Source organism: Eleginops maclovinus, chromosome 10 (genome assembly GCF_036324505.1).
Source record: "Eleginops maclovinus isolate JMC-PN-2008 ecotype Puerto Natales chromosome 10, JC_Emac_rtc_rv5, whole genome shotgun sequence".
In the NCBI taxonomy this organism is placed as follows: domain Eukaryota; kingdom Metazoa; phylum Chordata; class Actinopteri; order Perciformes; family Eleginopidae; genus Eleginops; species Eleginops maclovinus.
This window is the reverse complement of record NC_086358.1, coordinates 13,200,855-13,216,198: the sequence shown is the minus strand read 5'-3', so window position 1 is coordinate 13,216,198 and position 15,344 is coordinate 13,200,855. Positions and strand designations below refer to the sequence as shown.

Genomic DNA, 15,344 nt, shown 5'->3' with positions numbered 1-15,344 from the left:
TCCATGAACAAATACTGTAGTTCAAGTACAACAGCCTGCAGAGTTAGGAGTTATTCTGGTTCTGGCTGTTGTTGCGTCTCATCTATTGCTGAGGTGTGATTAAGAAGAGCACAAAGAGAAGAAGCTAGAATTACCCCTGGAGAGCCTGCAAATTAAAGTTATAACACCTGAGGAGGGATAGCAGGGCAGGGGACAATGATGAGGAGAGAAAAAAGGGATTAAAAAGAGCTGTAAAATAAAATAACTATTGGTTGCATTGCATCTTTACTAATGGTCTTTCTCTCTCTTCACTGCTATTCTGGATCATTAACTGGCAACACATCTTTGAGATGGAACTATACACCTTTCTAAGATGATAGTTATAATACATAGAAGTCATGTGACGATGTTTAGAGAGACCAAACAGCCGACTCTTGAGAGCGCCAGGCCTTGGAAAGAGCCTTCATCAAGGTAACAAGTGTGTTTTGGCGCAGAACAATCTCTTTGGTGCCCCCTCCGTCTCCTCCACCAGTGAGACTTTGATGTTTGCTGCAGAGTTAACGCTTGTGGCACGAATCAAATTCAATTAAAGGTTTTTTTAATAAAAAAAGAATGCCTGTTATCAACGGTTCTCATTTGCACACAGTAACCTTGGTGGTGCGTGCAAAATTTGCATTCTCAGAGCTAGAGGGTAGGTAGCGAGGATGAAGAGAAGCAAAGTACACACAGTGGGTGGCCGATAATGGAGACAAAAGGAGTGAGAAGAGAGAGAGAGGGAGACATAAACAGAACATTATATAAGGAGACAAGAAGGGAGAGAGAGTAGAAGGAGCTGAATGAGATGAGACGAAATGTGAGACTAATAAACAGTCGGAAGATAATTTCTCAAAACTGTCGACAAAGTATGATCATTCTTCAACTTCATAACAATAATCTCTTCAAATACCTAATTAGTACACACATTGAGCTGCAGGCGTCACTGGTGTTTGACCTTTCTCCGAAGAACTTCTCAAAAGTAATCCAGATTTCCACAACAAGACGGAACAAAATCGAAGCGCTCTGCAGATCTACGGCCGTCTGCAGCATTCAGCCTCCCAGTCAGTCTGGGTGTTTGTCTCATTGTCATTCTAGGTCAGGGTATGATTACTGATGATAAGGAGCAGATAAGAACGATTCACTCGAACCAAAGGCAAGGTCACCTCCCACTGCGAGGAGATGCAGATGTGATGACATGGGGATAAGTGTCTTTATAACAGGGGCGCATATCCAAGACATATTCTACAAACACAGCAACACAGAGATGATTACTCTACCAAAAAAGTAATAACTTAATAAGTCAAAGAGAAATACCACTATCACTTTGCCTAATGGGATCTATATTATCAATAAGGATTTCCAAGTCTGTTTACAGGTCTTGGGAGTACTACTGCATATGTGAAAAAAAATGGTATTATTGGCTCCAGAGTGATCTGCGGGTGTGCAGTTAGAGAGAAGTGAGATTACCAGACCTCTGAAGCCCGCTTATCATCCTTAGGGCTACATTAGCTGCTACTAAAGATATTACCAAATCTTCAAACGCACCATGGGTGGTTGAATTGGACTGTTGTCAATGTAGGAGATAGAAAAAGGAAATAAAGATGTGTGGAATCTAAAAGATGACATCTTTTAACCGATGTTGTGAGACCGACTAAATAAATCGAGTAACCCCTTAATAATAAAAAAGTCTGAATATTCTATTTAGGTAAATACAATGGGTATTTATTTTACATTTGTCTTAAAAAGGAACTTACGAAATCAAGTCTAATGTAATTACCAGTACCATCATTAGTCCATGCTCCCCATCTTTGGACTCTCTTTCAGACAGAGAACACCTATTTATTTACTTCCTTTTTTAATGAATAGAATGGTGAAGCCAAACAACAACCCTATTTGAGGCAGTCAGTAGATCCAGTGTTTGCTGGTCCCATCCGGTACTGAGGCTGCCGTGGGAACAGCACCGCTGTTGGCTGGCTCACACTGATAGCAGACCTCAGAATCCCAAAATGACCAGAGAGAGAAACAGATGAGCTGAAATAAAAGTGGTGGGTATAGGTTTTCTTTTCAAATAAAAATGAGAATCACAGGTGCGATCCCATTTCACAGTGTGTCAGTACCGCTTGGTCTTGGCCCTCGTTTGGCAGGAGAAATTCAAACTCTCCTTTAGCATCAAAATGTAGCAAGATGAATGATAAAAGACAGGTGGGAACAGACGCTATCAGACTAAAGCAATCAAAGACCGCATAGAACAAACAAGGCACCAAGATGTAGCAACAGGATCAAACTGAAAAATCAAAGTCAACCACACACAAGACACCAAGGGAACCAGAAAACCAGTTTGAAAAAAGAAAGAAAAAGGACTTACATGCGACTGCTGGGTGGAATCTTACGCCCATCTCTGAACCAGGTGACTTGAGGCTGGGGGAAGCTGCGAATGCGCGGCGCAGGGACAACCGCACCCTCTCCCTGAGAGACGGACTGGGAGCGTTCACCCTCCTCAAAACTGCCCATAACTACGGGAAAACACAGGAGAGAGTTAGTGAAGAGGTTACGTTATGTCACAAATCTTTTTCTAAAATCTGACTTTTGTAGCCCACAGAGCTCTTGCCATCTGCTTTCTGTTGTAAAAAGTTACATTGATGGACAGCAATGCGGTTGCCATGGTTTCCACAGTACATCAAGAAAGGCTGGAAGGAACCAAAATGCAATGACTCACGCAAGGACACAAAGGGGTCGCTAAATTGACTCATATTCATATTCCGTATCCTCCTGTGTGGCTGCATCAAGGGCAATCAATCTTAATCGCACTCTAAATGTGTGCATTACTCAACCTAGTAGATGACCAGCGCTGCCGCTATTCTATTATCCCCTAATACATTTCATTTGTTACAGCGGCTTTATTCCTCCCCTGCCTCATTATATCTTAAAAGCTGAGAAATACTGCGCTGAGATTACTGCTCCATGCTGGACATGTTCCTGAGTGAGATGTATAGGAAGGTTGGGAACTTTTGATGGATTTTACGTCCATCAGCCTTAACTTCATTTTTGTTTTTTTATCTCAGCTGTGCAATTCTCTGATGCAACCGTATCGGCTTATACTACCTGTAAACCTTTCCATCACAACAAAAGCATTTTCTAATGGTTGGAAACATAAGGATTGTTTTATTTCAGAGGTGAGTGAAGGATGCTATAGTAGCTCTACAATAAAGAAAAAAATCTGCCAAAATCCTTTGAATGTTACATCAAACACTCAATAAAAGTTCTAACACAGTTTAGAAATAATAATAATATGGTTGTGAAACGCGGGGATCAAGGTATGGGGCTTTCAACTGGGGATGTTGGAGTGGTTGTGCATCGATAGCGATCTTATTTTTCTCTCTCGCGCGCTCTATCAAAGAGAATAACAAAAGGTAATCTGGATTTGCGCTGGAGCTGTGGTGCTTAGCTTAAATGAAAATCTAGGAAGTGTGCAAATCCCCTGACTTTGATCTGCAGTCTCTGCGATGTGATGTCCTCCTCCCCCTTCCCTAAACTCTAAAGCTTGGGCATGTTTTCCTTTCTCTGAGGTGTGTCTCCGCAATCCTAATTGTGCTGCTTCAATGGAAAAGCTTGCAAAAAGAGATCTCCCCATGTCTCCCATTCTTTTCTCTTTTTTTCCCCCTTCCTCTCTCCCTCCGCTGTCTGTCTCATCCGTTTCTTCTGCAGGTGTCCTTAATTCGCCTTTTCACTCAGTCTCACCGTCCACATTCTTACATTAGGAACTGATGAGGGGAGGAAGAAAAGAATTATGGAAATGGAAAGAGGTGGGAATGAGGAGAGAAAGAAGATGACAGTGGGGTGGAAGCCAAGAAATAAATAGAAAGCAGTGGTGGCCAGAAAACCAGACAAAGTCTAAAGAGAGGGAGGAGAGCCACAACAAAAAGAAACAGTGATGGGAGCAGCGAATAGTGAGACTGCAGGAGGAGAGAGGGGATGCAGTAGGAAGCGGCTGGCCACGGCAACAGCATGTTTGCCCGTCACTAAAGAAGTGGGCCGGTGGGACTGTTAGATCCTCGCTGTCTGCCCCCCGTCTCCCTCCTGTCTCTTTCTCTCGCACGCCTGGTTGGCTGCATTGTTTCGTCAGGTACAGCGCCGTGTCGTATCCACTCAAATGCCGCTGAAACAAGGCGAAGCCAATGAACCTGGCGTACCCTGGGAAGAGGGGATAATGGGCGTTGAGTCTATGGGGGGGTGGGGGAAACGACACTCCAGGCACCTCCACGGTGCGTTTGGGATATCTCATTAACAGAAAGAAGGAGCTCGTGGCATGAAAGTGGCGCTGGAAATGTGCAGAAATGCGGAGCATCCAGACCCCCAGTTTTTGCCGTGGAGCGACAGATGTTGTTGACAAAGCGTCGGTCATATTGAAATGATACAAAGTTAAAAACAACCACGGTGACAATATCAATCTAATGAGAACGCTGAGTGGAACAGCTGTCTGGGTTGATAACACCTCAAATTACATGCAGGTAGCTCTCTCGCCCCGCCGTCATCTGTCCCTCCCCACTCAGTCCTTGATACAAAGGCAACCAAACTGTGTGGGCTCACTGTGTACTCTGCATGCAGTCAAACACACAAACATACACACCCTCCCTATGTAACCATCTATTATCCATCCCTTGATTCCTCCATTAGGGTCCATTCATCTGTGTTTCACCTCTGTCCCGTGTGGATACTTACAGGCCACCTGTACTTCTGTGCGCCTCTGCAGCAGGGCTCCCACACGATTCCTCACGATGCAACGGTAGAAGCCGGCATGGGAGCGGTCCAGCGAAGGGATCAGGTACCTTTTAATAAGCACACAAACACACAAGACACGGATGAGGATTCTCTCGAATTGCAATCAACTGGTAAACTAATTACCAAGAAAGTAGAAATCAAAGGGGTACTTATGAAAGTCCACAAACACGGGTATTTGCAAATGTGTACTCATGAAACGTGCTGAAATCAATGCCCGGGTGCACACACGTAAACGTAAGGCGTTCTAATAGAGGAACAAGGGCACAGAGGACATCAGAGCTTAGCTATTGTTTATTTCAATGATAATGATGCTCGAGAGGCTAACCCAGCAACCACAGTGAAGCTCTCCCCCAAGACACACACACACACACACACACACACACACACACACACACACACACACACACACACACACACACACACACACACACACACACACACACACACACACACACACACACACACACACACACACACACGTAGACAGGCAGCATTAACATTTCTTCTATGCAAACACACACATGCACACCCTCCCCTGGGACGCAGGTTAGAGCAATGTGTCTCCAGCAGTTGACACGCTTCCTCTGACCTTGACTCCAACGTCCAGCTGTGGTGGCAGTACTGCCTCCCTGCCATGTGGAGGCAGCGTAGCATATACTTTATAAAGCTGCTGCCTGTGGACACTAGTTATAGGCTGAATGCATATCTGGAGCCACAAGCCAACACAACAAGTGGCAAGAAAATGTTAGAAATGATGATTACCCATTTATTTAGCAAACCCTCGACTAAATCTAATGTATTTTGAAAGCACAAACCGTAAATCACTGTATGAAAATAACTTATATGTCTTATTTTACTTCGGATTTTAGATGTATTGTCCCACTGGGTTTTTTCCCACAGCTGTTACAAAGAAATATACAGGTTACCACATAACTAAATAATCATAAATTTATTTGGTTAGCATCTTTCATGCAGGATACAGCCCAAAGTGCATGGAAAAAACAGAAAAACATAACAACAACATTATAATAAGTAACAACTAGGTCTAAAAAAAAAAAGTGTTTGATCGGAAGAAGATTAGGGCCACATGAAAGAAATGTTGGGGGGATGAAAACACATATAAAGATTGTTTTCATTCCGAGATAAAATATATATATTTTTTCACCCCCCCAAAGATTGTTTTCCATGTGGCCCTAATCCTCTTCCGTACTCTGGATATAAAAAATGATACCGGTAAACAAATACCATTAACAATGACATTAAAATATTAACATATGCAAATAATTAAAATGAAAATACTGAAATAAATATATTATGTTAATAATGTACAATTAGAGTTAACAATGATTACCCAAAGAACATTATAACAAGTTTACTAAATGACAATGACAATCTGAAAGTCACCAACCCTAAGGTTGTGATTCATTTGCACTTTTCACTATTTCATTCTTCCCAAAATCACTTCTGTCACTTTTGAAGATCAACTTCTCTTTATGTACAGTGCATTGGATTGTGACTACATAGACACGCATAAGATGCAGAACTCTTGTAAAGAGATTGGGGAGTTTATGCAGTTATGAGGAGGCTATGATGATTGTAAGTGTCAATTTAAAACCCCCCTAATGGTCCTGTGTGAGCCTGTGTGTGTATAAAAGCTGTGAGACAGCATCACTTGTGAACTAACAACCGGTCTATTGGCTCCAGGAGGAGACTCCGGTAGATACTCATCAGTGATCAATATTTGCTTGACTGTGTGTCTCTTTTGGTATCTGCAATACACCAGGGAATATCTGTGAGAGATAACCCCAACATCACTGCGATACAGAATAGATTGGTCTATTTTGAGTCATTGGAGTAAATCATTTCAGCGATCAGGCATGCCGAGTGCTCAGAACGGCAGGCATCATTCTCAGAGCAGCCTTCCAATAACTAATAAATGGCAGTGCAGTGGGAGATGCATGGAGCGGCCAAATGTGTGTCTCTAAGGCATGCTAGATGGCAGAACAGCATGTAGCGAGTTGTGAATTACCCTAAAGCAAGTTGTGCATGTTCAGTTTTGAGTCTAGCACAACACACTCTTGTCAAAATAAATACTTCTTGTGGGAGGTGAAAAACTTATCACCAGGAGTATGGCTGCAATCTTTGCTGCTGTCATATTTCTGCATGCTATGTGCTTGAGAGTGCTTAGCAGACAGGAAGTCGGAGTGTAACCCTCACTAATTGGAGTAGTTTGAGAAGTTTCTTTTTTGTGATAACCTTTTGTTTAAAATAGGTTTTGTTGCATTAATACCGTTTTTTTTTTATGAAACAGAAGTAAAAGAGAGCAATTCAAAAGTTCAGATGTGCTTTCATCAAGCTGATTTCAGGAAAGTTAGGTTTGGATGCTTTCACAAAAACCAAGCTAACATTGAGGACTAAGGAGACACACAATTGGAGCCACATCCAAAATTGTTCTTCTGAAGGAAGTAAGTGCTATAATTTTGGTATGATGTTACCTAACAAACAGGATTCCGAATAATTTACACGAACAAAAGAGTTTAGACAGTTTCAGACACAAAAGCTTACTTAATGAAACCTAATACAAAAGCAGCCAGTCATCTGTATCCCTTCAGTGTTCAGAGAGAAGTTATCTTAATATCAATATTCAGATGAGGAGCAAGTTAAAACAAAAACCAACATCCAATAAGGAGCCGCCAGAAAAGCTTCTATGTGCTGAGGCGGAAATATTCCAAGCCGATAACTGAATGAAACAGCATTTCTTCCTAAGAATATGTGTTTCTAACACAACCGTCTAATTTGTAATACCCATACTACCATTATATTTCATATGCCAGGAAAAACATTCAACAATTGGTATGTCTAACGCAGTATGCCAGGGTACGGTGGCATTTTGCTAGCTTGTTTTTCTGGCTAAGTGGGCTTTACAAGCAAGAGGGTCAAAGTTCATGGTGCAATGTCAACATTTTGAAAAGAAAGAAAACGCTATTCAAGGGTACATAACAAAAGAAAATGTTTATTTTTAAGCGGCCATTTGTTTTTTGATGCTGAGGGTGGAGACCACCGCCACCACCAAAATCCATTTAGATTCCTATCAAGTTCTAAAGTGAAGCTTCTGCCTTTCTTTCCCCACCAGTCTTTTCTTAAATGTGCCACTCGTGAACTCAATTTCTGGTAATTCTTCAACAGAATAACAGCGCTTGAATATGGATGTTTCTTTTCCTTGCTGTGAAATTCATTAAGATAATGGCAAACGCAGCTTTTGTGTCGACAGAAAATGGATATGTCAATCACTGCTAATTGTTGAGGAAAACACAAAACAAGATGATCCCATATTCCGAGCTGAAATCGCCCGACATTGACATAATATTACGCTCAGTGGATACAGTGAAACGAAATTGGCAAATCCTGCTATATTATTCACGCCGGTAGAAAGCAAAGTTTGTCCTTTGTTATTTTGACAGCTAGGAAATATCTAGAAAGCTGCCTTTAAGGTTTGAAAGCGGCCACTACCAAGTGGAAGCAGTGCTGCAGTAACAAATGGCTGAGTGTGTGTTAATATCTATAAGGAAAAATTAAGGGATATCAAATCTCATTAGCAGCATTTGGGCCCGAAAGGACTAAATGAGTTTTTGCTGTCTGTTGAGGCTTAATCAACTAATCAGGAGTCTCAATTAATGATGCGTGACTCCTTTCATATGTTCCATCTACTAAATTAATACAATTACGTATATGCATAGATGAAAGGAAGATGAGGTGATGGAATAGGGTGCAAGAGAGCAGAGTGGCAAGAAAGTAAAGTAAAGATGGTTTAGAGTTTGGATGTAGAAGCACCAGACATTAAGTGAGAGATAGCTGACAGGTTGTGTTGCTGCTCCAAATTTAACCTCACCGAGGCCTGTGGAGAATTCACCCCGGAGCCGGAACCTTCAGGGTGACTTTAGACAGTATTCTCTCTCTCTTCCACGCTGTCTCCCTTTTTCGCTCTGTCCCTTATATAATGAATACAATTAACCTTTGCGGAGCTGTGCGCGTTGGAGGCAGGTTGGGGGGAGTCAGCGGGGGCTCGCTGCGTCGGACAGAGATTGATTGATGTTCATGTGGTCAGCGCACTCCGTCAGATCCCCTTTAATTAGCCCCACTCAGGAGAAATGATTAGATGGAGGAGTGGCAGGGTGACTGATAGAGGGACATGAGAAAGATGGAGGACTGGTAGAGGAGTGGGTTGGAGAGGGAGGAGAGCACAAAGTGGAAAAAAAATGGAGAGAAATGGGGGAAGATAGAAGAAAGATGACAGAGTTGTAGAGGTTGGCAAATCTGTGATTGAAGATGGCTTCGGCGCACTCCCATAATAACATCAAACCTTTAGCTCCCATAATGTTTTCCTTAAATTGTTATAATATTTTAAACTCTTATGCACACGGTTCGAAAATATTGTAATTATAGGCTACATGCTTAGCATCATAAATCTGGGATGAGACAGGTAATGACACACATCTTTTGTCCACAGCATCAATGCATTCCTATCATTTTATGAATGTTTCCTGTCATTAGGGATCGTGTAATTTCTCTGCTGAACACTGCAAATCATTTGAGATACACCGTGGTGATGCAACAATTATTTTTACAACTCGTAATAAAAGCAATCCCCTAGCACAGGGCGTCACGGCTCACTTGTAATGATGTTTTCTTTTACTCTCATGGTATTGTTTGGAGTTTATGATGAGGTCATTGCCCTCTTGCAACATTTTGATGTCACTTTACTTTCATTAATGAGTTCACTAACAGCATTGTTTGCATACTTGTGAGGATTTAGCAGCCTGTACATGCCATACACTATAAACAAAAGCATTAGCCTGGGCAAATTATTACTCTTGCATGCCCTTTTTTTAAAAGGGATCATTATCCTGATGGGGTTATTATATGCTTGTGCTGTGCAACTTGAATGATCCATCACAGAAAGTCAAGTAAAACGTACCATGTGATAGATATATGGCCACAAATCAAATATACACATTTCCAGTTCTTCAGCGAGCGATAGGTGATGTCTCTGAAAGCAGGTGGCAGCAAATCGATAATGTGCTATATATTTTTGGAGGAGATGTCCTTGGAAACTGTATTGAATTATATATAGAGATTGTCTTCTAGATTGTAGAGGATCTGCTTTTGAACTTGTTTTGTCTTCGTAATAGAGAACAAGATCCCATCACATACAACACATGACAGGTAATAGGGACTTCTGGATTAAGCTGCAAGAAATCAATAGAGTGTAATTTGTCCACAGGCCCAGAGGGACAGCCTAATGTTCTATCTTTTTTCTCAGGATATAACAGATGGACGACTGTCTGATGTAGGCAATTTACACAAACTACTGTCAACGGTGTTTAATCAGTGTGTTTTATATATTAAATTGTCTGCTGAATCTCTATGTTGTTTCCGCATTTATCCCTATGAAAACCTTTTTCCCCTGAGCTACACAAACAATTCTATCTACAATCCCTAAAGCAGCAAGGCATCTCTAAAGTCACTGGTTTGGTGTTGCCTGTCTCACATGGCATTACTTGTTGATTAAAGACTATGCACACATGACTGCTGGATAAGAAATATGTGATGAGTAAAAAATTCAGGCAACTTCCGAAATGAAGGATGCAGTGGTGTTTAATAGTGTGTGGTGCAGTTGGAGGCAACTTACTGATGTTCAAAAAATACCGGAACATTCATCCTACATTTTGTATGCTTCACTTTATAGTTAAAAGCAACAATCTTGTGCACTTTAAGAGCAAATGATCAAATTGTTAAAGCAACAATCTTGTGCACCTTTAGAGTCAATGATTAAATTGTTAAACAGGGCACCCAAAAGGGTTTATTAAGCCCCTTCGGCTTAATAAACCCTTTGGTTGAATAGATATGTTTTTGAGATGGGTCAGGTGGGTTGCCAACATTGCTACCAACCCTTTATTGACTTTGGACCGTTTTACCAGGAGGTCTGTCCCTCTTTCTGCCAGGAGATCCTGAGGTTCAGACGTAGCTTCGGAAAAGCTTTTTCAAGCCAGCCTACTATGGCCATTTGTAGCACACTAAAAAGGGAATGCAGCCTGAACAAGGACCAACCGGCACTGAGGAGAAAGTACTCCAGTATGCCAATGACTGATAATGGACAAATCATGGTTTTTAGCTTGGGAAAGGAATGAGATTGAGTGAATCACACTTTTTAAACATCAATATTGCAGCTGACGGTTGATGGACTGTTGTTATATATAGCACTTTATCAGGTTTTTACAATCCCTTAAAACACTTTGCATACTACAAGTCATTCAACCTTTCACACCTCATTCATATAGAGCAGCACCACTTGCTCTTGGAAACTAACATTCATATAACATAATGGCCATGCCATTGGGAGCAACTTAAGGATCTTGCTCAAGCACACATCGACATGTTGACTAAACGAGTGGGATTGAACCCAAAACCTTCTGGTTGAAAGACGACCGCACTCCCTTGCAGCCACAGTCACCCTTGCTTGATCATGTCTATTAAATTGTGGAAAGCCCTAGGCTGACATTGACTAAACAAGTTATGTATTATCTTTAAACCTCCAAGACTTCCTCATTAAATTCTACATTCATCCTGTTGCGTCCAACAGCTCTATTCACCTTGGGTTTTGTTATTGCAGCACTTCTCCATCGTTTCTGTGACACGCGTTGTAGCACAATCACTGTATGATACCAGCAAAAACACTTTTTAAAAGATTATGTGGGTCTGTTTAGATCAGAGGAGCCTGCAGACACCAGCAGCCCTGCTGGCACTGTAAATGTAGGTCAGCACTAAACGTTTGGGAACATCACCAGCATGCTTCTATCACAACAACTCAAAATGTAGCTACAACATTATGCAAGACCATGCCATACTGTATCCACGCAGTTATGAGTATAATTATCCTAAGAGAAACATAACACTTTGTGAAAACACGCAGTTCCTGCTGGTGTGTGGTACGTTCACAAGTCTTTGCGGATTCAGAGAAAAGTACTTTCATTTTGAGCGGTGGCACACTCTGGTTTTTTTAATGTAATAAGATGTGCTTATACAGGAATGTTTCATAACACTGGCCGTGGATCACAAATTAGTAAGCAGCCGTACCAGCTAACTGTGCAACTGACACTGAAACTCATTAACACACACACACGCTCATGCAAAGAAACAAAAGTATTACAAAGGACCGCTGTCTGTGTTTTTTCTCTTGGTCTCACACTTTCAGACGTCTTCTACTCAGCTACAGAAAACAACAAGTGAGCGACTTCAAAAAGGGAGAGGGAGAAATGTAAAAGAAAATCTATTGTATCTGGGAGCTACGGAGGAGAGCCAAGGAGATAGAAAATGGATGTTTTTAGTTACAGAGGGGAATCCATTAAGGCCATCGGGAGAGAGATGCTGCCTGGCTGGCTCTGTCCGAGTCCCGCCACTCACCCACATCATGTGATTCAGGATCAGACCCGAGGGTAGCAACGTTTCTTGCCTGTAATTGGATGTTACTAATATTTTTTTGTCCTTAGAAACTGATGCCATCTGAAGTGACAAAAAATAAAAGGATAAATCATCGTATCAAATATTCTGATGGACAAGTCTCTTATCTCACACTGTTTCAATGGAGTTGCATTGCTACGCAGCAGCTTGGGTCCAGGACCACTTCCTGTCAGCTGATGTCATTCACTTGAGACATGAACAGGAAACGCACTCAGAGCCATTTAGACTACGTATATAAATTGCATAACTGGTCAAATTTAGTACCAAATCAACAAATGGTATCAACCCAAAAATTGTGAGATATAATTGAGCATGGGCATGGCCAAAACATATTTTCCATCATAATGGTCTCAGCGCTCAGGATAAACAAATCTAAGACGTACCAAATTAATTAGTTTTGTGATTTATGACTAAAATAACTTCACTTAGAAGGCTGAGCTGCAGCTTATATGGATCTTCAGGTTCCAAGCATTTATGATGTACAATACCTCCAAATGTTACTTTTTAAATACCCCTTTCAATTGCCAGTCCCCCACCCTTACCCTTGTAAAAAAAAGTGAGGGGAGAAAGTGTGTTAAAAATGGTTTGTTTCAATTTTACTTGACTTTCCAATGCGGAGGTGGGCAGCAACCAAAGAAGGCAGAGAAATTCATCGATTTATGAGACGTGCTGAATGATGCCAAAATCTAAGAAGATACAAGATGGAAAAAAGAAAGTGACCAAAAGTGCAAATTTGAATCTCAAGGTCTTATATCCGAATCTTTGTTTGTTTCTCTTTTGTTTTCATTCTCCACGTGTGCATGCCTCTGGGTGTGTGTTTCAACTTTCAAAAATTATTTTTAGCAGTCTCAAATTTGTCTCGTAGTGAAGCTCTGCTCTTTGCGAACTGTTCATGATAAATTGCTGTTTATGGAAGCTAAAAAAAAGGGAAAATGAAAGTTGAGTTTTTTTAAAGTTATTGTTCTGATTATTAAAAACGATTTAACAGGACAACAAATCAGAACAACCTTTCATTAAAACATGGTTATATTCAACATGTGTACCTTCCAGATTCTGTTGGTTTGGTCCAAGAACAGATTTCATTTTGCACAAACATGTTGTCATCTTCTGCTGCTTTGCCCTTTGATTTCCCTTCATCCCCTATTTGTTAGCAAGCCAAGCTTTTGGTGTCTTTCCCCAGACATGGCATAATATTGTATTGAACTAGTGTTAATTTGTTCAAAGTCACCATGAAATTATATCTGTGAAAAAAAACGAGGGGATGCTCGGTTGTAGGTAGAGCACGTACTCGAGGCAGACAAGATGAACAAAGACAGAGGATGAAAGAGAGATCAAGAGTGTGAAGAGACGCGGGAATGTGACATTGGGGATTTTACACGAAGTGCAACGTAATCATCTATAAAAACAACGTGTTTTTGTACACGATACAAATGTAATGCTATTTTGGAACACCTTGTCACATTTGGCAGAGACAAGTCATTTTTGGAGTGACAAAAGTGACACTATATTAAGATAGCCGTCAAAACTCATTTTTCATTTTCTATGATCTCATTTTCAGTGTTTTTTTTCTTTATTGATTGTGATAAGTGGACAAAACAAGTTAGTTGTGATTTTATTGAAAGGAAAACTACTTTTCACTACTCATAAATTTAACAGGAAGAAGGGGCAGTATGTTCCACAGAGATGAAAAGTCAATAGATAAATAAACTTGAGATGCTGGAGCTGTCATGTCCTCATCACTTTATTTACTTCTGTCTGTGACTGTTGATTACATTGTGCCTTTACTAAATCCCTTAAGAGGTTTTTAGTTTTTGTCTCCAGTCTGTCCATCTCATTACAATATGAAATTGGATAAAGGTTGACTATTCCCTACAGGGATCAGAGGCCGCACTCCACCAACCCAGCCAAGAACCGATTGAGAAACAAAAATGACTCAGGAGGTTTGTTTAATAATTAACTCTCTTAATTAAGTTTCTAGGTTAATTCGCGGCATAAAGATTGGTGGCGTGCCAGGTAAACGCCCCTGAGAATTATGGGCATGTTGTGCTTTGTGGTGTATTTACAGTGTTGGCCAATTGAGCAGTAAATCGTTGTAAGCAGGAGAATTTAATGGCTGATGGGTTTAAAATGCTTATTTGTATTGGATGTAATCTTCAATCTTAATTGAGTTGAATTTTGCATATAGAACTTTTAAATGATTAGATGAGATCAAACAAAGCAGAACGCTGGCAATAATGCTGTGAATAAATACGCGTGTGGCTGGTTTTGCATTACAAAACTATATATGTGATTCAACTGTTAAGTGACTGCAGTCAACGCATCACAGTGAGGCTCTCCTCAAAGCAGATCACTTAAACTGTGCCACTCCTTTAACTCTTCTAGTTCTCACACACACACACACTCCCAACTAAATGTTGCATAGCAATCCCCCCACACACACCTACCTTGAAGTATTGATCGGTTGCCAGAGGACAAGGTCAAGTCGCATGGTGTCAATATTTAAACCAGCCCCCAGCACTGGGGACCTCTACCATAACCTCATTAATATGGGGGTCAGCTCTTCTCAAATACTCTCCTGGCACAGAGAAAGGTCAACTTCAGGAATGAGGGGATGTATACCCACACCAACAGCCCTCCTGCAGTCACATGCAAAACACTGCTGGAATAGACAAGGGATACACTATGTAGATACAGGTTGCATCTTTACTGCCATTTCTTATGCATTTCCTATTGATAAGGTAAGTAGCTGTTGTACATTGTACGGTGGTTTTAAGATACTCAACCGGTCAGCTGATGCATCATCACAAATGGCTGTATAAATATATTTTATGCAGGAGCATGTTATATGCTGTTGGTATCTTCTTCATCACACTTTTAGCAGCTAACTTCTCATCATACCTGAGCACCCTGTGGTGAAAAAGAAGCCACTGTTTGGGATAATTGTCCATTTCCCTTTGTCTTAACCATGCTTTTATACAGTGTACACACTCACTCACTCACTCACTCACTCACTCACTCACTCACTCACTCAC

General features: G+C 41.0%; 1 protein-coding gene across 6 annotated transcripts in view; it reads right to left on the bottom strand.

The window, feature by feature from the left end:
- Positions 1-15,344, bottom strand: part of sdk2b (sidekick cell adhesion molecule 2b) — a 253,938-nt gene that overhangs the window by 62,332 nt on the left and 176,262 nt on the right. For all 6 annotated transcript variants that reach the window (XM_063894111.1, XM_063894115.1, XM_063894112.1 and 3 more), the window contains exons 3-4: positions 4,735-4,841; positions 2,381-2,528 (exon numbers count right to left, since the gene is read on the bottom strand). In XM_063894111.1, coding sequence (XP_063750181.1) covers positions 2,381-2,528; positions 4,735-4,841 — 255 coding nt within the window. The remainder of the gene's footprint in view (positions 1-2,380; positions 2,529-4,734; positions 4,842-15,344) is intronic.